The 27,500-nt window shown below is 45.4% G+C and overlaps 1 protein-coding gene across 3 annotated transcripts in view; it reads right to left on the minus strand.

The window, feature by feature from the left end:
* LOC118779055 (KN motif and ankyrin repeat domain-containing protein 2-like) overlaps positions 1-24,201 on the minus strand; it is a 31,497-nt gene extending 7,296 nt beyond the window's left edge. Inside the window, exons 1-9 of one of the 3 annotated variants that reach the window (XM_036530935.1) lie at positions 24,142-24,201; positions 13,611-13,737; positions 9,859-9,943; positions 7,659-9,062; positions 5,769-5,984; positions 5,293-5,398; positions 3,067-3,284; positions 2,703-2,982; positions 2,076-2,163 (exon numbers count right to left, since the gene is read on the minus strand). In XM_036530935.1, the coding sequence (XP_036386828.1) occupies positions 2,076-2,163; positions 2,703-2,982; positions 3,067-3,284; positions 5,293-5,398; positions 5,769-5,984; positions 7,659-9,062; positions 9,859-9,895 (2,349 nt within the window). In that variant the 5' untranslated portion in view covers positions 9,896-9,943; positions 13,611-13,737; positions 24,142-24,201. Of the gene's footprint in view, positions 1-2,075; positions 2,164-2,702; positions 3,285-5,292; positions 5,399-5,768; positions 5,985-7,658; positions 9,063-9,858; positions 9,944-13,086; positions 13,124-13,610; positions 13,738-24,141 lie in introns of those variants that run through there. The other 2 variants (XM_036530919.1, XM_036530927.1) reach the window with 2 other exon arrangements.
* Between the last annotated feature and the right edge of the window lie 3,299 nt (positions 24,202-27,500).

Raw genomic sequence — 27,500 nt, forward strand, 5'->3', positions numbered from 1 at the left:
CAGGAGAAAAGAGACCGTGACCTTCTTTTGTTATTAAGGGTACTTTGTATTCTTTTGTTGCACGGTCACATTCTGCTGGTCACTTCCTCCAAAAACTCTGGCTCTTGCTTTTTTTTCCTGGCAGCGTCACTGCCCGTATGAAATCCATTTTCCTCTGAGGCATATATTTTTGAATACATAGGTATTTCCTTACACAAAGACCTAGTATACTGATTTTTTTTTCTCAGGCTCTCTTCGGCCTGACCATAAACAAACACAGGTTATAAATATATTTCGGCTGGAGGTCGGTAGCTACAAATGGCCTCCAGGTTCCGCCATCCCAGTACTGGCTCCCATAGCAACCTCCGGTGAAGTAAAGTGAAGTAAACACAATGAGGGTGGGCAGGATGGGCAGCCTCCTTCTCTCTGCTTACACCATGAAAACACCAAAAAACGTTCTGAAAACCTTCTGTTTGTGCTCCAAAAATGTTGTTTATCCTCTACAACTGAAAACATTCTGAAAACATTACATTACATTTGGCAGACGCTCTTATGTAGAGCGACTTACATAGGTTATAATTTTCACATGTTACCCATGTATACAGCTGGATATTTACTGAGGCAATTCTGGGTTAAGTACACCTTGCCCAAGGCTACAGTCACAGTTCCCAAGTGGGGAACCAAACCAGCAACCTTTCGGTTTCAAGCCCTGCTCCTCTCCACTACGCTACACTGCTGCCCTGTGTACAGTCCTGTGTTATTCAGAGGGCACTGCAGTCTACACAACAGCAGCAGCTTCTGAAGGCCAGCTCTGAATGGTTGGGAGATAGATGTTCGCTAGAGGACTACGCTAACAGAAAAAGACCCTTCAGAATGTAAGATCACAAGAGGCGCTTTGACCCCGATCTCTGCATCTCCGGCCTCAGGTGGGCAGGTCGCATCAAGCAAGCTGCGTACTCAGCAGGCAGCAACTGTGTCCGCTACCCTCTACAAGTGTCCGCTAAGTCAATGTTACAATGACTTAGCGGACATATCTGGGGCAGGACTGACCTGTCCTATCACAGCCAAGCCGAACACGGCAGCAAAGGTAATACCGGGCCGAGGAGTGTTTGCGACAGGTGCTATTATGGTTTGTCAGGACCCAGAGGCGCGGAGGTCAGCTGTGAGTAAGCAGGCCGACATTTTTACTGGATATATGCATGTGCTCGCCGAGATAAGGAACCCAAAGAACTGATATTGAAGTGTAAGCTGAAGCTGAGGCTGAAGCATACATAATTTCAGCAAGTTTTCGATGCGGATGTTTTTGATATCGCAGCTCGATCAATGGAAAAGTTCTAACTATTCAAACTATTCCTTTTCTTCTTTTACACGTGACACTTTTTCTGGGTAAATCCACTCATTACTGTAAAATAGAAAGCTGATGGCACACTTCGCGACATCCTTCATGACAGGAGAGAGTGTGAATTACCCAAGAGCCTTCTTAGTTTAAAGGCTCTGTTTCGGAAAGCCAAGCACCAGCCGTTCAAACGGCACGTCCGCCGTTTGAAAGCGTATCGTATTAGTTGCCCTATAGGCTGTAATTGTACAAATCTAATAGTACTGTGTCCTCAAACAGACGCTGCTCTCAGCTGAGAACTGTCTCATTGTGGAACTGTACACATCCTGTCCCCGTACTGTCGCTATACTTGCTGTATGCACTTTTGTAAGTCGCTTTGGATAAAAGCATCTGCTAAATAAATAAATGTAAATGTAAATGTAAATGTACCCCTGTGTGTTCCTCTGTCATTACGCTGACAAGCGGCTTTGCTAAACACTCACAGCGTGCGCTGATATGGGAGGGGCTGCCTGTGCGCCCTATAAATGACGGTGAATTTAATACACAGAACAAACTGGCTCATGTGTCATTGATCGCCTCTGTAAGGCTGAGTTACTTGATGTGGTTTCCTGGACGAACATGTGAGGAAAAACTGAACCTGGAAAAGGAAAAGCTCAGAGGCGACACCAGGCCGCTGGGGGATTTCACACATTTTCTGCTGCTCCTTCCCCCAAAGCGGCTGGTCAATGCACACGGGATGTTCGTGGAGGGAAAGACATACCGCCTCCTGCTGGCTGAAGGCATTAGGTTCAGTCAGGGCCTTCTGAAGAGCCAAAAGAGCTGCCTTCAGACTGTCACTCATCTCCAGTCTGCGAGAGAGAGGAGAGTGTTAGTGTCAGTGTTTTACTGTAACACTAAAACACTTGCACACATTAACAATACACTAGGACTGTTACACACACTGTAACATTATAAAAGCACTATAATACACACTTAAACATCTGTGCACACAACAACACACTGTAAAATTACACCCGCACTGTAACACACACACAAACACACACACACACCTACACACAGAGAGAGTAAAATGAACACTCGCACAATGGAAAATTACATCAACACTGTAAGCATGTACTTACAAAGTGACAGTACAGCACCACTGTAATACACATATACTTATGCACGCACACACACTACAAAAATGAACACTTGCACTCAATAGCATTACAATAAGACTGTTATACGCTCACAATCTGACACACCTGTACAAATATCTAAGATCACACTCATATCAACCCATGGACATAATTAAAAGGAAACCCAATGACTGGGCCACACAATCAATGTCATCTGTACCTACTGACAGTTGTGAAGGAATCTGGCTGTTCTCCGGAAGGTTACATACCTGGTTTCCTGAGGAGCAGAGGGGCTGGAGCTGTCATTACCAGGTGCCTTCTCCTGGGCCCTGGGGGGTGGACCGCTGGCTGGTGCTGGTTCTGTTCTCAGCGGCTGGGGTCCCTGCTGGGGGGCTGAGGCAGTGGATGCTGATTGGGTCGCGCCCTGCTGAGGGGCCGACATGCTGGATGCTGACTGGGTGGTACCCTGCTGGGGGGCTGAGACAGTGGATGCTGATTGGGTCGCGGCCTGCTGAGGGGCTGACACGCTGGATTCTGATTGGATGGTACCCTGCTGGGGGGCTGAGACAGTGGATGCTGATTGGGTCGCGGCCTGCTGAGGGGCTGACACGCTGGATTCTGATTGGATGGTACCCTGCTGGGGGGCTGAGGTGGTGGACGGCGATTGGGTGGTGCCGCCTGACTCTGTGGGTCTCTCTGTGTGAGAGATAGCAGGAGCGGGAGAGGGTTCCTCCTGCAGGGGCTGGAAGGAAGGTTCGGGGAGTCTCTCCCTGGCCTCATGGTATTCGCTGGCATCGCTCTCCTCATCAGAGCTATCGCTGCTGCTCTCCTCTGAGGATGTGGACTCGTACCTTCAACATAAGACACACCCCATGCCCTTTCTTTAACCTTCGTTTAACTCGCCATTAACCCACGTACTTAAAACTCAATCACAGCCTGTACCTAACCCTAACATCCAGTACTTAACCCTCACTCATTCCCTGTACTAAACACTAGCATCCTGTGTTTAACTCTCATTCCCTTTACTTAACACTCACACCCTGTACTAAGCACTAGCATCCTGTACTTAACCCTCACTCACTCCCTGTGCTAAACACTAGCATCGTGAGCTTAACACTCACTCACTACCTATACTAAACACTAGCATCCTATGTTTAGCTCTCATTCCCTTTACTTAACACTCACTCACACCCTGCACTTAAAACCCACTCACAGCCTGTTCTTAACACTAATATCCTGTGCTTAACCCTTATCTCCTGTACTTAACACTCACTAATGCCCTCTGCTTAAACACTAAAATCCTGTGCCTAACCTGTACTCCCTGTACTTAACCCTCACTCACAGCCTGTACTTAAAACCCACTCACTCCCTGTACTTAACTTCTGCTCTCCTGTGAGGATGTGAACTTGTATCTGCAGCACAGGATACACCCCACATCCCTTCTTTATCCCTCATTTAACCTGCCATGTGCTTGAATCTCACACACCACCTATGCCTAACACTGACATTCTTACTTAATCCTCACTCTCTGTACTTAATCCTCACACCCTATACCTAGCACTCACTCACTCGTACCCTGTGTTTAACACTCACTCACTCATGTTCTTGCAGTGTAGCACAGTGGTTAAGAAGCAGGACTCGTAACCGAAAGGTTGCCGGTTCAGTTCCCCAGGGGGACACTGCTGCTGTATTAACGCACGATTGCCTCAGTAAATCTCCAGCTGTATAAATGGATGACATTGTAAAAACCTGTATCTAATGTAAGCCATTCTGGATAAGAGCATCTGCTAAATACCAATAATATAATAATGCTGAAACCAGCATGGAGCAGGATTTTCAGGAATTTCAAAACAGTGCTGAATTGGGGAGGGGGGGAAAAATGTCCCAGCAGCGTCCTATTTTTTAACCGTTATTATATGAGCTGGCATAAAATTAGACCAACCCCATGTGACTTCATTCCCTCAGGCCACACAACAGAGCAGCCGGGGGAGAAAAACCTGAGTATTCCTGGAATGTGTGCATCTGCAGGTGGCCCTGCTTCACTTTCTGCGCACACACACACACACACACACACACACACACTCACAGACACGCACACAGACACGCACACACACACGCACACAGACGCGCACACAGACACGCATACACACACGCATACACACACGCATACACACACGCATACACACACAGACACACACACAGACACACACACACACAGACACACACACACACAGACACACACACACACAGACACACACAGACACACACACACACACACACACACAGACACACAGACACAGACACAGACACACACACAGACACACACACACACACAGACACACACACACACACACAGACACACACACAGACACATACACACACACACAGACACACACACACACACACATACACACACACACACAGACACAGACACACAGACACACACACACACACACACACACACAGACACACACACAGACACACACACACACACAGACACACACACACACAGACACACACACATACACAGACACACACACACACACAGACACACACACAGACAGTTGAAACACTTTCATACACACACATATAAACATACACACACAGCTGAAACAGTTTCACACACACACACACACACACACACACACCTGGAACACTTTCTCTCATATACAGACACACACACCTGAAACGCTTATACACACACACACACACACACACACCATGCTTTCACATACACACATATACACATACACATGGAACACCTTCTCTCATACACAGACGCATATCCACACATACAAAGACACACACACCTGAAAGGCTTACACACACACACACACACAGATTATAGCATATCCTCACCCCATGGTGGTGCTACTGAGCTGCAGGTTCTGCTTAGTGGAAAGGGAAGCAGGTTCACCCTCTGCCTGCTGTTTCCCCATAGGCCACAGGGGGCGCTGCAGTGAAGCTGTAGAAGATGAGGGATAATGATGATGATGATGATGACACATTGGAAGGGTGAGAAAGAAAAGAAGAAGAGAAGGAGAGATGTATGTAAAAGTATTTTAGAATTATTGTAATCATTTTGTTGTTTTTCCTAATGTATTTGCCATTTGTAACCCTGTTTTTTTTACAATACAGTCCACTGCAAAATTATAATGAATCATAATTTTAAATTTACAAAAAAGAGAGAGGGAACAAAAAAGAGAGAGGAAAGATAAGGTGAGAGAGAGAGAGGGAAAGGACAGGAAATAGAGACAGAAGTAGATAAAGAAAGAGAAAAAGAGAGAAAGTGCAGGAGCAGAAGGAGGAGCCATTTTCCCTCTTGGTCCAATTACCCTGTTGTAATGCGCTTTCTTGCGATTGGTCGCCTGTCGGTTGGTGCTGTGGAACTCCGTCCCTCCGTGGGGCCGCCTGATTGGTCTCCAGCTCCTCGGTGTTGAGCCTCTTCACAACAGGAATGGAAACAGGCACAGAGCTGGACACCTCACCCCTGTGAAGGACCTGCTGGACCTGGCTGAAGCAGACAGTGAGGCTAGGCTCAGGAACAGATTCTTAGAGGAGGGAGAGAGAGCCAGGGTGAGAGGTGGAGAGAGACGGAAAGAAATGGACACAGACACAAGATTGATTTAAACAATGCGGAAGACACACCATTCCTGCAAGCCTCACACCTTTTCTCCCTCAGAGCGTCAGTTTGACCAATATCTCACCATAACCCCTTCATTACCAGGGGCCTGAAAGGCAAACCATCTCATCAACACCTGAACCTCATAACCAAAAACCATATCTTCACATCCCAGACCTAACCACTGTTAATTTGACTGAAGTCATTTTATAATCCTAATCCAAGCATGGTTACTTTATCAGACAACCTTGACTTTGGTCTCTACCTAACCTAACCCTTTTAGGGTTATGAATTATTACCCAAACTGTCTGTTTTACCCAGAGCATTCTATATCCTATGTATTGACATTTTTATGACTCTCACATAGTTTAAGAATAAGTACCCTGTTGCAAAAAGGAGTACCTGTTAGTTTGTAGACTGCTCAGAAATAGTCTACGCCAAATGGAGACTTCAAGTAAGATATGTAGCTAATTCAGCTGATTTACCAGTTTTGCTCTCTAGTGTCATTGCAGTCTCATAGCAGGGTCAAGATAACCTCGATCAAACTGTCAATCTATGACATTTCAAACTGACAGCATTACTAGCTGAGTGTTGTGTACCTTGCTAGCTATCCACATAGCATATATGTAGCCAGCTAGCTTGTTGCTTGTATTATAATTTAAAAACGTCACAAAACATCAAGCTAACTAACAAAATCAGCAGTTGTAGACAATATACTGAGCTGTATTTCCTCGGTTTTGAAAAGGTAAAAAGGCAATATGGGAGCCTTCAAATTGATTTAAGCCTCTGCAACTGCCGTTTGCCTTGGCAAATTCCAGCAAGAAGCTGCCAGGAGAAAGTTTCCCACTGCAATCATTGGACTTTATAGCTGTACCGCTGACAGACAAAACGACCAGCTGAATTTCAGTCAGCAGTTTTCCATAAGACATTTTTATGAATGGTAACATATCAGATGTGAGCATGTGAATATGCTGGTGACAGGGACTAAAATGGTGCAAAAATCTTTCAAACCCATGTGATTGGGTTTCTTGTGATTGTGATTCTCAGAATGAGCTAACTGGGCTTTAAAATGTGTAAGACAGAGGTGCCACCTTTTTCTAATTATATAAACACGCATCTAACACTACAGATAAGCCACTTCAGACATCTCAGAAGAACAACTCAGAGCTCAAAAGTACCAAATACCCACAGTACCAGTCAAAAGTTTGGACCTGATTAAGACAATGGGCAACATGCATTCAAAGACATTTTCACATACGTTGATGCCTATGTATGAATTTATTTCCAAAAAAATTTAATTAAAATTTTTTTTGGCTACTTTGAAGAATAAGATACTAATAAGATACTTTTGATTTGTGTAATGCCTTTATCGTCACTGCATAATTCCATTTGTGTTTCTTCACACTTTTGATATCTTTACTATTATTCTAAAATGTGGAAAATGGTGAAAATAAAGACAAACCCAATCTATGAGTAGGCGAGTGCAAACTTCCGACTGGTACTGTAAATATAAATGACACACAAGCACGTGTAAGCTCTTTCGCTCACAAACGCTGCACATACACACTCACACTGCAGCTTTTTCTCAGTCAGGTTTCCTCACCTGTTGGCCTGACAGCCTCCACCTGCCCGTTCTCCCTGGGCGTGGCTCTGCCCGTCTCCACGGCAGCGGCGGGAGGGGAGCTGCACCTCTCGGCCCGCAGCAGCGTGGGCTGCTCCAGCGTGTACACCTGGATTCCCACAGTCCTCTGCTCCTGCCGCAGGGGCTGCTGGGAGAAGCTGACCACCGTCCGCAGCCCCTCCCCGGCCCCGCCCAGCAGCTCCTGCCAGCCCACGCTGGTGGCCCTGACCGCGTGCTCCGCCCTGGGCGGCGGCTGCTGCTGCTGGAGGTCCCTCCTCTCCCCCTGCACCGCCTGCAGCTCCAGCAGGGTGGTCTTCAACTGTCCCTCCAGCTGCCCCACACGGCTCCTCAGGGCCTCGGCCTCCGGCAGCAGCCCCAGGTCACGCTCCCGTACCCCGACCCCCACCTCCCGGCTGCCCCCCATCCCCTCCTCCGGCCCCACCCCGACGGAGCGCACCTCCCGCCTCCCTCCCTGCCGCGCCCCGCCCACGATCACCGTGTCCTCGATCTCGCAGCCCGAGTCCTGCCTGGAGCCCTCCGGCGTGGTGGCAGCAGCGGTGGCAGCAGCGGCAGCAGGGGCGGCAGCATCCTCCTCGGGGATGTGGATGTAGAGCTCCCCCTGCTGGCGGGAAGACTTGCCGAAGCCCTGCGTGTGGCCCAGGAACTTCTGGCTCTTGAGCTGCACGCCCAGCTGCCGCTTCTCCTCCTGCAGCACGGAGATCTTCACTTGCAGCACGGGAATGGTCTTTACCTGCTCCTCCAGCTCGCGGATCTTCCTCAGGGCCAGCGCCATCTGCTCCCGCACGTGGTGCAGGTGGGCGGGGCTGGGCGAGACGGGCGTGGACAGGCCGGAGCTGGCGGGCGTGAAAGTGCCGGGGCCGCGGCTCAGGCCGTGGGCGCTGGACAGTGAGGTGTTGGAGCCCGCCACGCTGCTGCCGCGCATGCTGCTCAGGTTGGACAGCCGGCGCGCCTCCTTCTCCCGCTCCTCCTCCAGCCGCCTGCGGGCATCCAGCAGGGTTTTCTCCACCCGGGCGGCGCTCAGGCTGAAGGCCGCGCCCGGCCCCGTCCCCGCCACTGCTGAGGGCCGGGACCCCAGGTACCCCGGGGCGCAGTAGGAGTAGGAGGAGTGGCGGCTGTCGGCACTGGCGTTGGAACACAGCGACTCAGTGGACGTCCACCAGGAGCCCGCGTAGCCGTAGCCCCGCGGCAAGGAGCCGAAGCGCGGCCGCCGCTGCACCGGAACCTTCCGGATGGTGTGGCCCTTCTCGATGTCGTTGACGTATTTGAGGAAGTCCAGGTCCAGCCGGTAGCCGTAAGGGGTCTCCACCGAGTACGGCAGCTCCTCCTTTCCCCCGAGGGAGGTGGGAGAGGTGGGGTTAGACTTCCCTGCGGAGAGAGAGGAACAGGAAGTTTGTTAAAAAAACATAACAGGAGTAAAACAATACAACACAGTCTCTACTTCAGCACGTTACAGTTTCAAATATCTGCAGCCACAAGATTTCTGTCATTATATTAAGGTTATGCATAGCTAGTTTTTATGTCACATATTTTTGGGGAAAAATATGTCACCCTTCCACACTCATGATATGCCACCGTATTCAGTCTCAGTTCCTCATAAAGCATACATGACACCTTTATGAGAATAAAACTTAATAAAACTTTTATGGCTAATTTCGTGTTTTATCACACCTGACAGTGTGATATACAGCGTCTTTACACATGCACCTTTTATATTTTTTTGCATAAATTACACTGTCATTCTACATCAGCTCTTTGAAAGTAAAGTGGGATTTCAATCATCCAGGACACTGGACCTTATGTAAGAAAATAAGCAGAGTGAAAGACAAATACTAATTGTACAACAGTAGGATAGACAGTGATAAAGGGAAAATAGTAGGTAGTATGAACAATAGTTGAGGGGGCAGTGTAACTAATAATGGGTGGGGCAGTGTGAGTAATACCAGGCAGGGCAGAGTGTGTAATAGTGGGTGGGGCAGTGTGATTGACAGTGACATTACATTACATTACGTCATTTAGCAGATGCTCTAACCTAGAGCGACTTCCAAATAAGTGCATCAGTATGCTAAGAGTAGTTATCGAGAAGTATTACAAGAGGTCGGTAAGGTACTGAGGTACAGTTAGTACAGTGAGTGTGAATAATAGTGGGTGGAGCAGTGCTCACCTGGGAAGTTTGAGTCCATCTGTAGCACCTGGGCCATGTCGAACGTCTGTGATGGCCAATCTGTTCCTCACCTGTATAATCTTACCTGGAGATCAGAGACAAAACCCTTCAGAAACATTCTTGTGATGGTGAAGCTGGGTCCATGCCTAAGCATCTCAGTTTGTGTCACTAAGCAGCATTCCTAAACCATGGGACATGTTGCACGCTGTCACACCACAGCCATCCTGTAGTCCTTCAGAGCTTCATGCATGACCACTGAAATGAGTGTGGAGGTGAAAAAATCCTCTATGAATTGGCTTAATGCCATGATTTGAAAAAATAAGTTATTGCAGGACTGTGTGAAATACACTATATGGACAAAAGTATTTGGCCACACCTGTTTTTCAGGGTTTGGGCTAGGCCCCTTATCTCCAGTGAAGCGAAATCTTAATGCTTCAGCATACCAAGACATTTTGGACAATGCTATGCTTCCAACTTTGTGGCAACAATTTGGGGAAGGCCCTTTTCTATTCCAACATGACTGTGCCTCAGTGCACAAAGCAATGACTATAAAGACATGGTTTGATGAGTTTGGTGTGGAAGAACTTGACTGGCCCACACAGAGCCCTGACCTCAACCCCATCGAGCACCTTTGGGATGAACTGGAACGGAGATTGCGAGCCAGGCCTTCTCGTCCAACATCAGTGCCTGACCTCATAAATGCTCTACAGAATGAATGGGCACAGATTCCCACAGAAACACTCCAAAATCTTGTGGAAAGCCTTCCAAGAAGAGTGGAAGCCATTACAGCTGCAAAACTCCATATTAAAGTGTATGTATTTGAATACAATGTCATTACAGTCCCTGTTGGTGTAATGGTCAGGGATCCGAATACTTTTGTCCATATAGTGTATGTTTAAAGCTCCTGCAATATACAAAAACATGGGGGTACTCTTGAGCAACAAAGGTTCATATGAGATCTGTGATCTCACCACTTGAAATCTGGGGTCCTGCGATACATGCTTACCAAAGTGGCCATCCCATCACCTCCTGCTCACGTCAAGCATAAAATGAGTCATGTTTCCCACTGAAATTAACGTAGGGAACCAACACATTTGATGGTCCTCAGTGCAATAAGAGTATCAAAAACTTGAAGAACGTGTTACTGAGGCCCTCTGACAGTTACGCTGCTCATTTCTGGCTCCTGCTCTCGGCCAGATGGGTCACCCCTGCTCCACAGCCCTGCGCCTGTCTCCCCTCGGAGGGGTCACTCGGAGCATGATGGGAGTTTCCGCTGCGGTGCAGACGATAAGAATCGCGGCCTCAGTGACACCAGCAGAGGTCCCACCGGAGGGGCTAATAGCGTGTCTTAATGACACTGGAAACTGGACGACTGCCAGCTGTTGGTTACTAAAATCAGATTAAAAAACAGCTTCTTGGTCCCAGGTGGGTCTGTGGTAGGATGGCCCGGTTATTTTCCTTTAAGGCTGAAAGCAGAGGTTAGAGAGCTTGGTGTAATATTAGACTCCGTTCTCTGTCTCTCTCTCTCTCTCTCTGTCTATGTGTCTCTGTCTTTCTTTTAAAAAAAGTCACTCAACTGGCCTCATTATAGAAAAAAAATCATGGTGCTTCCTTTCAAATATTCAGAGGAAATCATGCCGTTATCTCCTGAAGACTGTATTAGTGCAGTGCTTTACTGGTCTGCCCAGCTTCCATTTTGTCCGTATTTCAACAAGCCCAGAGTGATTGTGCCATGACGACTCTTAACTAAACTAGCACCATAATACCAGAAGAAACTCATTACTATACATCATGGTGCTGATCTCTCATTGTCACAGACTGCTGGCTACCTCTTCGCCCCCGGAATATCAAACGCCTAAAACAGGGGGCAGAGCTTTCCGTTGCGGGTTGCGGAAATTATGGGATGGCCGGCCTCATCGCGTGCGGGATTCAGAGAGCGTCTCGACATTTAAATCCCGAATACGGTCCCTTCTCTTTAACCTTTCTCACGGTTTCAGGCAGCCCAGACCCTTCTCACAAAGCGCACTATATTTGACCACAGCTATGCTGCTATATTTTAGCTCCTGCCAAGGTTCCCTCAACTTATCATAGTGTGGGCTGAAAAATGACACAATGAGGCTATCACTTCCCTTACTGTTAACCACTTACTACATGTGGGTCCACAGGCCCCGTTTTTCTCTGTTCCTCAACCTCCTCTCCTCCTCTGCTGCATACCACCCAGATCCAATACCTACTCCTACAGAACAACTGCCAAAGTGGCAGCAGAGTAGTGTACTGGTAAAGAGCAGGGCTTGTAACCAAAAGTGTGCTGGTTTGATTCCATGCCAGGGCACTGCTGTTGTACCCTTGGACAAGGCACTCAACGCACAATTGCCTCAGTAAATATCCAGCTGAATAAATGGATAAAATTGTGACCTATGTGAGTAGCTCTGGATAAGAGTGTCTACTAAATGACAATAATGTAATATAATGTAACTACTCTACTGAGGATTTTTGCAAGGCAGCTCAATGAGCCACAGAGAGCTGCCAACATATTCCAGGACCTGTGGGTGTTTTTTTTTTTCTGTTTCAGTTGATCACTGCTGTTAAACACTAAAGCGTGTGCATCTGTTACAGGCCAGTTTTGTTTCTAGGTAACTTTGAATCTACCATATAGCAAAAAGACATGTTTTTTTAACTTAAAGTAACCCTAAATAAAGCAGTCCTTCTGTTTGTACAAAATGTGGTTTGTCCTCCTACAAATGTGGTTTTGTCCTCCTGTGTGTGTGTACTTATGTGTGGGTGGAGAACAGCTGATAAGATACAATTAATGTCTGCACTTCCGCTACACAACGTGACATCCAAGGCCTCAGCAATGACTAAAACTGTCCTCCACTCCGCATACATCATTACACACACGCACACACCAACATCACCCCCTCCCCCAGCACCACAATCCAAACAACACACATCCCTACCCATCCCAAATGACCTGCACCCCCACCACGACCCAAACTAACACTCCATCTACAACCAGCGCTACTCCCCGACTATGTGTCTACTAGTCCCCACAACAGCCGTAACGACACACAACCCCAACAGGCCAAACCGCTCCCGCTTCAACCCTTACCAAATGACCCCTACTGCCAACCCTTAACCTAACGCTTAACTTTCAGGCTTTTTCGTAAAGCCTGCCAGAGGGGACACATCATCCCAGCCCCCCCCCCCCCCCCCTTCCCCCTCACCCACCTTTCTTCTATTTCAGGCCACTGGATGTAACCCCTCGCCGAGGACCCCACCTCCCTCCAGACCACCGAGGTTGCAAACCAAAAGCCAAATCCTGCACAATGCGCACGCTGTCTTTTAATGCTATCTTCGGGACAGAGCACAGACCTCTCCACACATATTTCCCAGGTCGCAGTGCAAGAGGCGGAGCTTCGGTGCTGAGGGAGGAGCCGTGGGGGGGGGGGGGGGGGGGGGGACCCTGACCGCAGAAACTCTTTTATGGGGACGGACATTCTCTTGCTTACAGACACCGCCCGGGCTGACCAGGGGACCCGCCCTCTAAAAAAAAAAAAACCACCGCGTGAGTAATTCAGCAGCCCTGACGCAGGGTGACCGTGCCAACTAAAACACAGCCCCAGCGCCGGAGGCCCGGGGCAGCTAAAACAGCTAAAAACATGCGATTAAAGGAGAGGAAATTTATTATAATGTATCAAACGGGAGAGTCAACGGCGGGCGGTGAATGGGGGGGACGGGGCACCAATCCTCACCGTGTGATCGGATTGTTGCGGCCGTCGGGTCTGCTTCAGCGCATGTCTCTCAGCGCCGACTCTTCCTGCTCTCCTTCTCTCCTCTTCTCCTTCTTCTGTGTCTCAGAGTTCACACTGCCTCACTCACCTAGGGTGAGAGAGATATGGCCGAGTTTAGGAAATGACTCCAGGGAGCGGCGCAAGGCAGAGTAAGACAGAGAGCGACACAGCTGACCAAGAAACACAGACACAGGCAGAGACCCACAGATCTAAAAGATACAGACATACAGAAGCAGAGACCCACAGAGCTTAAGAGACACAGACACAGAGAAACAGAGACCCAGAGAATTAAGATATATAGACACAGAGAAAGATAGACACACAAAATTAAGAGACACGGACACAGAAACATAGAGACCCGCAAAGCTAAAAGACACAGACACAGAAAGACAGACACCCACAGAGCTCAGACACAGACATAGAAAAAGAGACCCACAGAGCTAAGATACACAGATACAGATAGAGACCTACAGAGCTCAGAGATGCAGACACAGACAGAAAAAGACAGAGAGGGGAGGGAGGGGAAGGATACTTCATCTTATATATTCATTCCTAGAAAATGCTTTGTCAACACTGGATAACCCCTGTCACTCTAATAAAGCCTGTCTGAGTCCTTAAACCCCTGAGACACGGAGTCACAGACAGACAGTCCCAAGGGGGAGAGAGAGGCACTGTCATAACGAAGGTTTATGTGTTTATGTTTCACTTAATTTCCCCCGTGACGGCCTCTGTACAACTCCACGGCACCAAAGCAAAAAATAAAGGAGACTGTGCTGAGGTGTATGAAACATTTCTTTTGGGTGAAACTAACAAATGTCTTTGAAAAAAATGTCATTCAAATCACAGTATGAATCAAATGTCCAGGGTTTGCACTCTCCAGCATTTAGAGAGGAAAAGAGCACAGATCCGGAGTTTGTATACAGTAGCACTGACTCCCGTCCCTGGAAATCCCTAGAGTCAGATGTGGCAGAGACAGCTGGGATAGCAGCGCAGTGCTGGGAGGACTGAAAGACTCAATCCTCACCTTCCCAGCTAAAAGAAGACTGACGCGCATTCGACTCAAATTATCCTCATATCGAATCAGCAAATCAATCCGTTTTCAGATTACTCCCACCTTCAGACTTATGAAAATGACATTATCCACGACCACCAAATCCAGGGTGGTTATTCTCAAACCAGAGGCTCCGTGCAGAAGTGTGGAGATCTTAATACCCAAGTGGGCAGGGACAAATAACATTTTTTTTTCCCTCACATTAATGGTAGCTTTTCTGTATTCAGCACAGCTCTGGTTGTTGTGGTACAGAGTAATGTAAGTTCACATATGGCCTGCCTCTGGTCTGTCAGCATTAACTGCTGTTGATTTGACCTTATTCTATGCACTTTTGTACATTTTCCTTGTTAGTCACTTCGGATAAAAGCATCTGCCAGATGACTAAACTCACATGGACCTCAGCGCGGTGGGAAACACCCGGCTGTTTTCGAGATGCCCCTCCCGACTTCAAGTCCATTACCACACAGAGGAGCGGTCGCAACAGTGCGACTGACCAGCACAGAAAAGAAACTGCAGGACCCCTGTGGGCTCTCTAAGGAGGTTCACCTACGGCTCAGCACCAGTCAGCGGTGTCACAGACAGCACCGAAAAAGGATTTAGACCCAAAGGCCATTAATGCATTTGTAGTCAGGCAACAAAACCCCCGCTCTCTGACCACAGCCGAAGCGTTCTGTATCTGGAAAAAGTCTAAGCGTGCCAGCACTAACTTAGAAAAAAAAAAAAAACTGATCCTCCCCTGACCCAGATACTAACAGACAGAAACCACAGAAGAGCATTCCAAAATCAGTTAATATCGCAGAGGCCGAAAAACATGATAGTTCACCGTTACCGTACAAACCCAGCCCACAAGGAATCAATCCAACAACTAGCATTTTACATGGTGCATTTCAATTACAGATGCTAAAATGAATTAAAAAAAAAAAGACAGAAAAACACAAAAAGTCAAACAAGCTAGGGTTCAGCCAAGAATGTGAATCCTCTGGAAACGGCCTGAGGCAGTTCCTAAACAGGAAGGGCATAGAGCCCACCAACAGGGAGCTGCGCTACATCCAGACCCCGGGGAATACAAACACCTCCTGCGAGTGAAAAAAAAAAACACCAGGACAGAGGAATTAAACAAAAACGAGAAAAAAATTAAAGCATGCTGGGGATTTTACATACATAAAATTCAACCGTCAGGAAAAAGCCTTCACAAAACAGTTAAGAAAAAAACCTTAAAAAAAAAAAATGAAATGAAATGAAATGATTTGCTGTTTATTTTGTGTGTGGTATCGTGATGCATTTTGGATTCTGTGATCTCGTGACTAGGATGTATGGTAGTGTACTTGGCTTCCCTTGGCTAGTCAGATTAGCACAAGTGGGTTTGAGTAGTGTTATGCTCACACTCACTAGTCTGGGAGTGTTGTTAGCCTGCCCTGACACTGTTGCTCATTTAACTCGAATGGACACACTTCTGTTCTTTTGTGCTGTAAGTCACTCTGAATAAGAGTGTCTGCTAAATGAATGTGACGTAACATAATGAAAGCAGAGACGTGAACTCTGACCACGTTAAAGCCTCTGCACCAACTGGGAAAAAGTACTGAAAATGACAGAAAATCTGCCAGACAACACAAAGTTGCATCACGGGAAGTAAGAACGCACATCCAGACCCTCAGACCCAGAGAGGCATGTGGGTGAGACAACGTTAGCAATTAGATGTTGAAACACAGCAGACCTTAGCCACAGGAACTCTCGCTTAAACTCTTTAACTCTGACACTGGAGGACGGCTGTCTCCCTGAGACCTGGAACCAAGCACTAACTGCCCCTAATTATAAAAGTGGAGAAATATTAAACCGGTGGAAAGGGAATCTTGGGTAAGTATTCAACAGCACTAGTGTGGCCCAGACACTGGTCCTTCTTTCCAAGCACAATGTGTTAAGAGTCAAGCGCACTGTTTCCCACCACATTTATATTTATTCATTTAGCAGACGCTTTTATCCTTTCGTTACAAGTGAGGCAGAGTACAACACAAGCGAAAGGCCGTACACGGAGTCACAATATTAGACATGCTGCGTGACCAAGTTTCAATAGCTGGCCAGACAAGGCACAAGATAAGGTAGAAGTCTCCCAATATATGAGACTCTAGACAAAACTCACACCTGGCAAACCCTAATTAACGAAAACATCCAGAAGAACAAAAGTAAATGGATTTATCTGCTTTTGAGATTTTAAAAAAATGTACTTGATACAATCTAGTATAATAGCTTGCCAATTCAACTAATACAATGATGTGCAGGGGATAAAGTTTACGAAATCATGCAATCAGTGCACTCCTACACACTAAGGAGTATAAATTTGCAGTAGAAGGAACAAGCATTATTCACTCATGGGTGTGGAGTGAGGCAGAGTTGCAACTTAAGTCCAACACTGTTCAATAGTTCCATAAACGAATTCTTAACAACCTCTTGGCAGTCCGTGCACCCATCTCGCCTTATACAAATATCTGCCTCATGCAGATGACCCGGTCCTGTGGTCTCCACAAAGGAGGGACTGCAGCAGAACCTGGCTCTGCTAGAGCACTACTGTCACACATGGACACTGGCAGTCAACCCTGGATAAGACCAGAAACGTGGTCTTCCAGAGCAAATCCTCAGTCTTCAACCAAAACCTCATCCTCTGGGTAAACCAGCTACAGCAGCTACAGCTACCTGGGTGTTAGACGTCAGCGTGTCAGCGAATGTCAAGGAGCGTACGGCTTCTTTTTGCCATAAAGAATATGATTCAGCAGCAATCCAAATTTCCAATAAAAATCTGGCACAAGATTTTCAACTCAGTAATAACCCTATGGTTAAAATGCAATTACTGTTTATTCTTTTAATTTTTAGCAATTCATCTCTAATGTCAAATAGTATAAAAAACTATTTATAAATTTGAGTTGGGTTTAGGTTATATCAAGGTTGAATACCCTGAGATAAGAGTTGGGTTATATCAGGGTTGAATACCCTGAGATAAGAGTTGGGTTATATCAGGGTTGAATACCCTGAGATAAGAGTTGGGTTATATCAGGGTTGAGTATTATAGGAGTGAGAAGGAAAAGGCAGCGACATTTGCAAAGCAAAGCCAGTACGTATCGGAAAAACCATCTCAATGCCTTGTCACATGCAGCTAAACCATTCAGACGAACCGTCCCAGAAAGCACGTCACTGCGAGCTCTGACAAAGCCTCTCACCAAAGTGACCCAGCTCACAGAGGCAAAACCACCACGCTCATCGCTAAAACGACCGCTGAGGACACGCCGCAACTGAGTTTCGCTGAAGGTGAGCTTTTCACAAGATTACGCAAGTTGCCCTCATTCAGTCCAAATGGGTTTTCTGTCTGTGGCATTGAGTATCCACTGGGTTTCTCTCTGCAGAATTGCTGGGTGTCAGTTCTTGTCCTGCTTTGGTCAGCAAATATTTCCCTATAGACCGTTACAAATTACCCTTCCTTGTTGACATTTTGTGCTCTGATACTCGCATTTGTATTTAAATCAATTTAAGTTCCAAATGAAGATTCGAGAGGAGAATTGCCAGACAATCCCTGGCCTACGCAATTAACAAACCTGTCCCATCCATAAGTATAAAAATTACACTCGCAACTTCCTTTTTGTGTCAGCTGTCCATGGTATCCCCCCCCCCCACCCGTATCTCCTCCTCTTATTTCTGTTCCTGTATATGATGCTCAAATTGGTGGTGGTGGGGGGGGGGTGTTCAACAACCTCACCCCACAGTCAGGTATGATCCCTTCACACACCCTACACCTCAAGTTAAAATACCCACACCTAGCCATCCTCAGTCACACTGCTTTATTAATAGCAATAGTTCCATTCATTGTGGGAGAACAACAACAAACATGTATTTTGATTCACATATTTTTTTTAGATGACTACAGCCGACTTCTTGGTGGAATTACCTTAAAGCATAACTGTGAGTGAATGCACCAATTCTGGCTCTATTTTTGTGAGTCAGGTATGAAAAGCAACATGTCGGTTGTTTTTTCGATGAATGCTGCTCTGAACAGTTACCACTGCACGCTGCATCACTTCCTTGTCTTCAGAGTTTGGGATTGACTTTTTTTCCCCACGCACAGAGATTCACTTTCTTTAACAGACACTGACATTTGCACGTAAAGCATAATTGCTCATACGACTGATGAATTTGACTGAGAATGGTGCACTAAATGAGAGCCAGCGATGTGGCAACCTGATAAACAAGGGAATAGAAACATATCCTTAAATGATGTATTTTATAAAACAAACATATACAGTGGGACACTCTTCCGTAACATAATTTTAATATGCAAGCTTGAATACACTTAATAATCATGAGTTAAAAATGGTAATCTTCTACTAAGAACTGCTGCAGTCTGTTGATAAGGTAGACTGAGATCTTAGGCTAGTACAAATGTCACCTTAGATTTGATGTATTCTCTTACTAATGTCAGCTGAGGTCTGCAATTCGCTGGTACTAATGCAGACACTGTTCTGCTATTGGCTGAAGCTAATGTAGGCTGAGATCTGCAGTTGGTTAGTACTAGGGCAGACTCGGTTCTTCTATAGGCTGTTACTAATGTGAGCTCAGATCTGCAGTTCACTGGTACTAATGCATTGCCAGCGCAGATCCACCAGAGGCTGGTGCTAATATAAACTCAGATCGGCCGCAGTCTGGTACCGCTTTAGATTAGGATCTGCTACGCGCTGGTGGAGAGGGGGTTACAGGAAAGGGCGCTCCACCTACCATCTCCCCCGGGACCCAGAAACAACCCTGCCATTTCCTCCAGCCCCACCCTCTTACCCGGGAGAGAGGGAGACTGGCCGGCTCTAGCGAAAAAGGCACATTCCCTCACTTCGCAGGAAAGAATGAACGCCGAGCGTTAAGCCCTTCACTCCACATTCCTCCCATGTTTTTCGGCTTTTCATAATGATAAAACTTTTTTTTTTTTTTGAACTGTGCTAGAACATCTAGGGAATGGGGGAGCGAGAGAGAGGGCGGAGGAGAGAGAAAACAGTGTTTGTTGCACTTTGGACATTTTTTCTTCCACTTTATTTTTCTTACTGACTGTACGGAGTAATTATACGCGTCATATATTTAACACAAATATACGCGTACGCGTCATATATTTAACACAAATAGCTGCCAACGGATCAGGTGCTAATCTGGAATAAGAGCTTAAAAAATGAACAGCTCTTCCACTCCTCCCCCCCTCCTCTCTCTCATGCTCTCTCTCTCTCTCTCTCTCTTTCTCTCTTTCTCTCTCTGTGTGTGTGAGAGAGTAAAAACACACATGTAGACGCACAGCCACACCCACACACACACACACACACACACACACACACACACACACACACACACACACACACACACAGACACAAACAGACACACACAGACACACACACACGATCACTCTCTTCTGGACCGCATCCAGTTACAAAATCCACAACTGAGCGGGGAACTTTTCCACTGCAGATGGCCTGCTCAGTTTGGGAGAGAGGACGGGGGGTGGGGTTGGGGGGGGGGGGGGGGGCTGGAAGTGCTCCAGACAGACAGTACCTCACTTCCCCACCCCCAAATCGGGCCTTTCGGGGTCACTCAGGAAGCGCTGAGGCCGGACCATGTTGGGTCCGGGATAGCTCAGGTCACCACGAGTCAAACAAGGTGATGTGCAGCACATCTTAAATCGACCACTTCGTCTAATTTTAGCTACGACTGGCAGCCTTTGCCTAAAGGAAAAGGTGACAGAGCGCTGACCGGTGTACTCCGCAGGTTAACCGGAGGGGTTAGAGTGGACACGATGCCGGAAACCACATTGGTGCAGGAGCAGTCCTCACAGAGAGCGCCTGACTCACACGACAGCATTTTAAATGGTGTTTAAACTGAGCACAAGGGTTTTCTTGTCACAGATTCTTCTTGTTCTTCTTCTAATTCTTTGCCATCAGCTGACCTTCTCCCAGCATTCATTTCCAAGAACAACTGAGTATCACTTCTCAGCTGGGCAAGCCGCACAGCACTCTGGGATTGGTGGGAAACCAAAAGCTCACCTGCAACAGTTTATTTGAGGTTGCCATGCCCCCAGTAGAATCGCTCCACTCATGTGACTTTTGGGGTGCATCTGTGGACTGGCCTAAAAATATTTTCTAAACTGGTTTAATACTTTACACATTACCACCAACTTACCGCCAAGCTCAGAGATTGGATATAGAAAGGGAAAAAAAATCATATGCTGACAGCGGTGTAGAAGAACCCCACTGACTCCAGAACAATAAGAAAACCTATCAGAAACTCAGCGGTGTAGCATAGTGAATAAGGAGCAGGACTCATAAGCGAAAGGTTGTGGGTTTGAGTCCCTGCTGGGGCTCTGCTGCTGTACCCTTGGGCAAGGTAATTAACCCACAAGTGCCTCAGTAAATATCCAGCTGTATAAATGGATAACATTGTTAAAAAAAAAAAAATTAAACTGTAACTGATGTAAATTGCTCTGGATAAGAGTGTCTGCTAAATGCCAATAATGTTATGTAATATCACCTATTCCTGTACATGTCTTATACAAGCACTCCCTGTAACTAGATACAGGAGTGTACATTTATACAAATCATGTAATTAAATGTACATGAATAAAAAGGAAAATGAAACAAATCTCTTCTGTACACTTCTATGAATCCAATAATATTTTCAGCGTTTTTTTTTTTTCCTGTGCTTCTGTGATTAGCTCGACAGCAATTAAACTGCAATAAGGAACAAGAAAAAAGTTTATTAGTTGATTATCAGCTATTTGTACTCAAATCTGCTTAAATAGCTTAACAAAGTTCTGCTCTTCCAGAGATCACACTTATTAGATGAATACAACTGGCCCCGCATGTGACCCAGGGCTAATTGCATTTACAGCCTCGCATTCCAACAAATGCACCCTTAACTGTACTGTGCTGGGAACTGCAGCCCTGAGGGCGAGGCTTAGTCAGGCCCAGGGAAAGGGCACAGATCCTCTGCCATGGCTTACAGATACAGCATATTCCCCTTACATTCCCTCAAGGAAGCACGGTTTCCCATCGACCTTGACAGCCATAGCACAGTTTCTCCACCACACCAGTGAGATACAGCAGTTTTTCCACCACAGCAGTGAGATACAGCACAGTTTCTCCATAATACTGGAGAGATACAGCACAGTTTCTCCATAACACTGGAGAGATGCCGCACAGTTTCTCCATAACTCTTAGAAAGATACAGCACAGTTTCTAAATCACCCTAGACAAATACAGCAGTTTCTCCATCACCCCAAAGAAATAAAGTACAGTTTCTCCATCATCCTTCAGAAATACAACAATTTCGACATCACCTTCAAGAGACACAACAGTTTCTCTGTCATCTTTGATAGGCAGCAGTTTCTCTGAGGCCTTCGAGGGAGATGCCACAGATTCTCCGTATATCCAGAAACAAGTTTCCCTGTCAGACCAGAAAGCTCTACAGCACAGGCTCTGTCATCTCAAAGAAGAGCACAGCGGACAGCTGTAGCCCCAGAGTCAGGTATGGACCATTCCTTGTGTTGGCTTAGAGACACAACACAGTTTACCTGTTGCCCAATAGAGAGAAATACAGCACAGTACCTCTGTAGCCTCAGGGCGATTCAGAACACTCCTTGTGTTGCCCCAGACAGACATACAGCACAGTGGCTCTGGCCCCCTACAGAGGGATACAACACAGCCCCCCCCCCAACCCAACCGAAGCATCTGAGAGTGAAACAGTACAGACCTACTGGCCTTTACTCCATTCCTGCCTTCCACAGAAGCATTGTGCAAAATGTCATTTATTGCCAACTATTTTCCCCCACCCATTCCTTACAAAGAAACAATGTGTGCTAAACTCTGAAATAAAACAGTGGAATAGAAAAGGATGCGACATGCATTCAAAAGAAGGAACAGAATATGAGTGTATCAGAATATCAGTAACTGCCACTATAATCATAAATTAAAATGTATATATATATATATATATATATATATATATATATATATATATATATATATATATATATATATATATATATATATATATATATATAGATAGATAGATAGATAAATACATTTTACAACTACATTTACAAATCATTCCACAATAAACATATAAAATTTCATAGAGTACATCTGCATAATCTAAAGTTCTTAATAGATGCTGTAAATTACTATTATTTGTATTTTGGAATTTCACATTTCAGAATGCCTATATATATATATATATATATATATATATATATATATATATATATATATATATATATATATATATATATATATATATTTTTTTTTTTTTTTTTTTTTTTTTTTTCCCTTTTCCTAAAAAAGCATTACCTAAGAACAAGAGAATGTCCGATCAGTCCTTGATTGTTTTATACTAAACCATGGGGCGCTATTTTTAAAAGCAAACTCACAAAAATCGATGCACAATCTTAGCTTACACTTTACTGGCGTTATATAGCATGTAAGCATACCGTACCGTCCAACCCCATTTACTGGGTGTAACCTTGTTGTTTCTGTATAGCTCCGGTTATAGATACACACCTCTTGAGCGCTGAAAGGCTACGCTTGGTCACTTTAAGCAGCCGTGGTGTGAGCTAACTGGACTACACATCACAAAAGAACGCTGCAAATGGTGAACATCTGTAAATAATGGTGACTCAGAAAATAACAGACCCACCCTCTCCCTCCAGCCGGACTCATGATATATATAAAAATGGGAAATACTCCCACTGTGTACGTGGAAATACATATCGGTTTATTCTTACGGTTTCCCCCTCCTCCCATTCAAATTTATTTCCGGGCAGTAAATATCATCAACCCACCGAGAACCGTTATGTATGGTACAGATGACGTTCACGGCGTTTTTTTTTTTTAATATTTACTCTAAGTCAGAGATGTTTTTTTCACACGTTTGTTTATCTTTCGTTAGCCAGCTATCTGCGGGAGCGGGTTGATCGCAGGGACCACTGATTGTTTGTATAGGATGTGTTAGTAACCTGGGCCACTTTCATAGGCCGTGCGAGCGTGGGGAGCAGTGAATACTTCTCCTTAATCCTCCTAATGCGCACATCCCCTTACTCTCCCCGGCATCACTTTGGGTCAGAGACGTTGCGTCTCAACGATCGCGTTTAACAAAACAAATTTCCCGGCTGCGCGTCAAATTAATACCAGAGTTACGTGCACATGCAACGAAAAAATGAAAACGACGAGAACAATAGATAATACAGATGGAGAGAACTATGTTAGGACTAAGAAAAAAAAGACTACAGTCAATTCACCAGACTTAAGGAATTGCATATTACGGATAGGGAAATCCGTCTTCTTAAAAAATCGCAATTATTTGATGGTAATTAATGTATCGTTTTTTAATTCAACACAAACGTACTGCATAAGTTTGATCAGCAGTTTACCTTACCTCTTTCGTCGACCCTCTGTCATTGCCCAACGATCGCGCTCTGACAGTGAGACAAAACAGCGCAGAAGGAGAGCGCTAAACGCCCTCCCCCTTTCTCTTAAAGGGCCCACAGCGAGCCTGACTGCACGCCACGCATTCCGCCCCGTCCGTCCCCTCTCGCCGTATGACCAAAAAAAAAAATGGTTTCCGTGACTAATTGCAGCCGGGCGTTTCCGCGTTGTTGCCGTTCAGCAGCGGCGGGATGACCTTGTTGCAGTATCCGAACGGCGGTTAATAAGTTATCTTGTGTTATTGACGATTTAGGAGCACTGAGAGGAGGTGTCTGTTAATCACGGCCGCAATTTCAGTTCCATTTTGAAACAATGCAGTCATGTATAAACGGTTTTAACGATCTACAATTTAGAATAGCATCTGAAAGACAATGTAAACCCTGAAGTTCGGTGTAAATGGCCGTAAATTACATTTGTACAGGTTTTCAATTTTTTTCCCTGCATTCATTTCCTGTTTCACAATTGCTGATCAAGAAGCAAACAGTAAATTCTTGGTAAATAGATTACATGCCCCAGCTGTGCTTCTGTTTCTGATAGGATCGCTAATAGTGTCCTAATTGTGTGGTGATTGGTGAGAGCGTGCTTCCAATCAGCGTCCAATCTGTATTGGCCCGTTGACTTAGCTGCCACAACCAGTGGACACTGTCCACTGTCCCCACGGGTAAGCGAGGATGTAATCGCTGGATCGGGCTAACAGAATTACCAGTCTACAACTTAACTCAAAGGGGAACTACACATCAAAACAACGGTGTATGTTTAGGCTTTAGGTTTAGTACGTGCCAAAGAAACAAAAAAAAAAAATAGTGTAGAGCACTACACAATCTCTCTGGTGCGAAGACTTTCTGTGATTACTCAGTTTCTACCAGCGGTATATCAGCACGAATTCTTGCTCTCCGCATTCTGATTTCTTACTTTCCACAAGAAGTCTTTTTTTTTTTTTTTTTTTTTACAAATTCAATACGAGCTCTGTGTGATTTGTGATTTAATCAACATGTGATCCCATGAATATTGCATCTCCCTTCCGCCGCAGGCACAGTGTAATTCTTGGTGCCACCCCTTTATGTTCTGTGTGAAGTGCGTGCCGGGTTTCTGATTACCGCAGAGCTGTTCACAACACTGTGGAAGAATTCCACATTTACTTGTTTTATTGCTACATGAAAGTACATAAACAAAGAGATAAGTTGCTCTTTAGTGTGGGAACATGCTCCTGTAAAGGCGAGAAACAACACATACGTTCACAAATGTATGAATTATAGCTGAATGTGTTATTATAGTTGAATTATATATTAAAATACAGCTACTCATCTGGGTGTGGTGTGGTGTAGTGAACTGAAAAGGCTACTTACACTAATAGGCTAATCGTGTTGTCTTTTGCCACATTCGTAAAGCACTGCAGGAAACAACGTCTCCACTTTTACGCGTGGTTAAGGTTTGGAGTGCTTACATATTTTTGAAAATGAAATTTTTTAAACTGTGCCATAATGTGTTATTTGTGCCAGAACCAATCTCAAAACATCCGCCAAATAGAACTACTTTGCTATCTAATTCAGTAAATCCGTTTACCACTATATAAATATCATTTTTTTTCCCTCTGTGGTTCTTTCCCGTGATCCTGATTTCTGACAGTGCATTTAAGCTGCACACCAGCTAAATGATCTCACTGCAACTGCACTCCTTAGCAACTTCAACCGCTGTTGTGTATGTACATAAATAGTGCCGAAAGAAAATGTTGGTGTTCACGTGTTTGGATATGTAGACTTAAATCCAAGCAAAGCAAATATTGTTATGCGAGGTATACACTGCATTAGGCAGCAGACCGGTGTGTTATGGAGCCTCACAATCAGACCTCGGTTGGAGCTTCATCTCCCAGTTTGGGCTGGCGCGAGAGAAAGAGACTGAGACAGAGGGGTGATGTAACATTTTTTATTTGCATGCCAAGCAATGACTGAGCTCCGGGGGGATTTGATCAGTACCAAAGCTTTGATACTAATTCTATTCCCATTTTAGTCTGAAGCTGAATTTAAAATCAAATGAAGATCTAAAGCCCTTTAGCCCACTGTAGGATGTATCGTTTCACAGTCAGTATGAAGTAAAACCTGGCTTGGTGCTAGTCTGTAAGGGTGGAGTGGGGTTGAGTCTGGAACAGAAAGTCTTTTTTCTCTTTTTATGCAGTCCTCACTGTGGAATACACCACTTCCGCATCACTGCCTGCAGGGGGAGACAGAGAGCTCAAACAAAACACTTTCACATGTCAATGACACCTAAAACCATACACGTACACACACCCACACCTGTATGTTAACACAGACTGTTTTTAGTAATTTGCTGGTTTATTCAAATAAGACATTACTTTGTTAATGTATTGGATTGCTTAAATATTACTTCCACACAAGAGGCAACATGGACACTAGACCTGATTCTAACACACTTTCACTTAACAATGACCACTGCTTTTTTATGATTCCTGCTTACTTGCTATTAAGTTATACATACCTGTACTACTTTGCTTGCCACACATTTTCATCAGCAATATTAAATACTCTCATATCATCAATATATTTCTCTTTGTTGTTTGATCCATGTTATCTGCCAGATTCAATCCATATAACCAAGAGCAATCGTGATTTGATTAACATCCTTGCAAGCTTACTCTGAGTATTCCTCTTCTTCTCACCCAGGACCAAGGTGGAATAAACAACATCACCAGGGCCATCAGCTTCTTGGTTATCGAGGGAGAGAGGGGGGGCTGGGAGAAATTCTAGATGTTAAAACCATTATCTGGAGAATTCAAAGAATACCCTGGATATCTGAGAACATCCTAAATATCTAATGCAGTTGTTGCCATAAGTCATAGACATTTTCTGGCACTTTGTTATGTGGAATATTTGCAGAAAAATGTCTCTGGAAGACTTTGTGATGTGTATCTCCTAAATATACAGCATGCAAGATATAGGCTCCCAGGTAGTTTAGCTATCAAGGCATTCACTTTGAACGCCAGCTGAACTCCATGACCATGGTTCAATTCCAACTGTGTCCTCAGCCAATGATGACAGGGAACCGACTAGGGACAGGGGTGGATAGGGTGGCTAAGGTTTTGTCTGTCTCATCACACACCAGCAGCCCCTGCTGGTGAATCAGGCCTCCACAGACTGCCTGTTTAAAGCTGCTGTCTTTCTCTGACTCAAACAAAGAGTGCATGTTTGTCTGCGCTCTCCCGGATTGTCATCAGATTGTAGTGATGAGCTGCTTAGCTAACTTCTCATGTAAGTAGCATATAATGTCATGTAATATCTACCTAGTACTGGCAAC

This window comes from Megalops cyprinoides, chromosome 1, assembly GCF_013368585.1.
Source record: "Megalops cyprinoides isolate fMegCyp1 chromosome 1, fMegCyp1.pri, whole genome shotgun sequence".
NCBI classification, from domain to species: Eukaryota; Metazoa; Chordata; class Actinopteri; order Elopiformes; family Megalopidae; genus Megalops; species Megalops cyprinoides.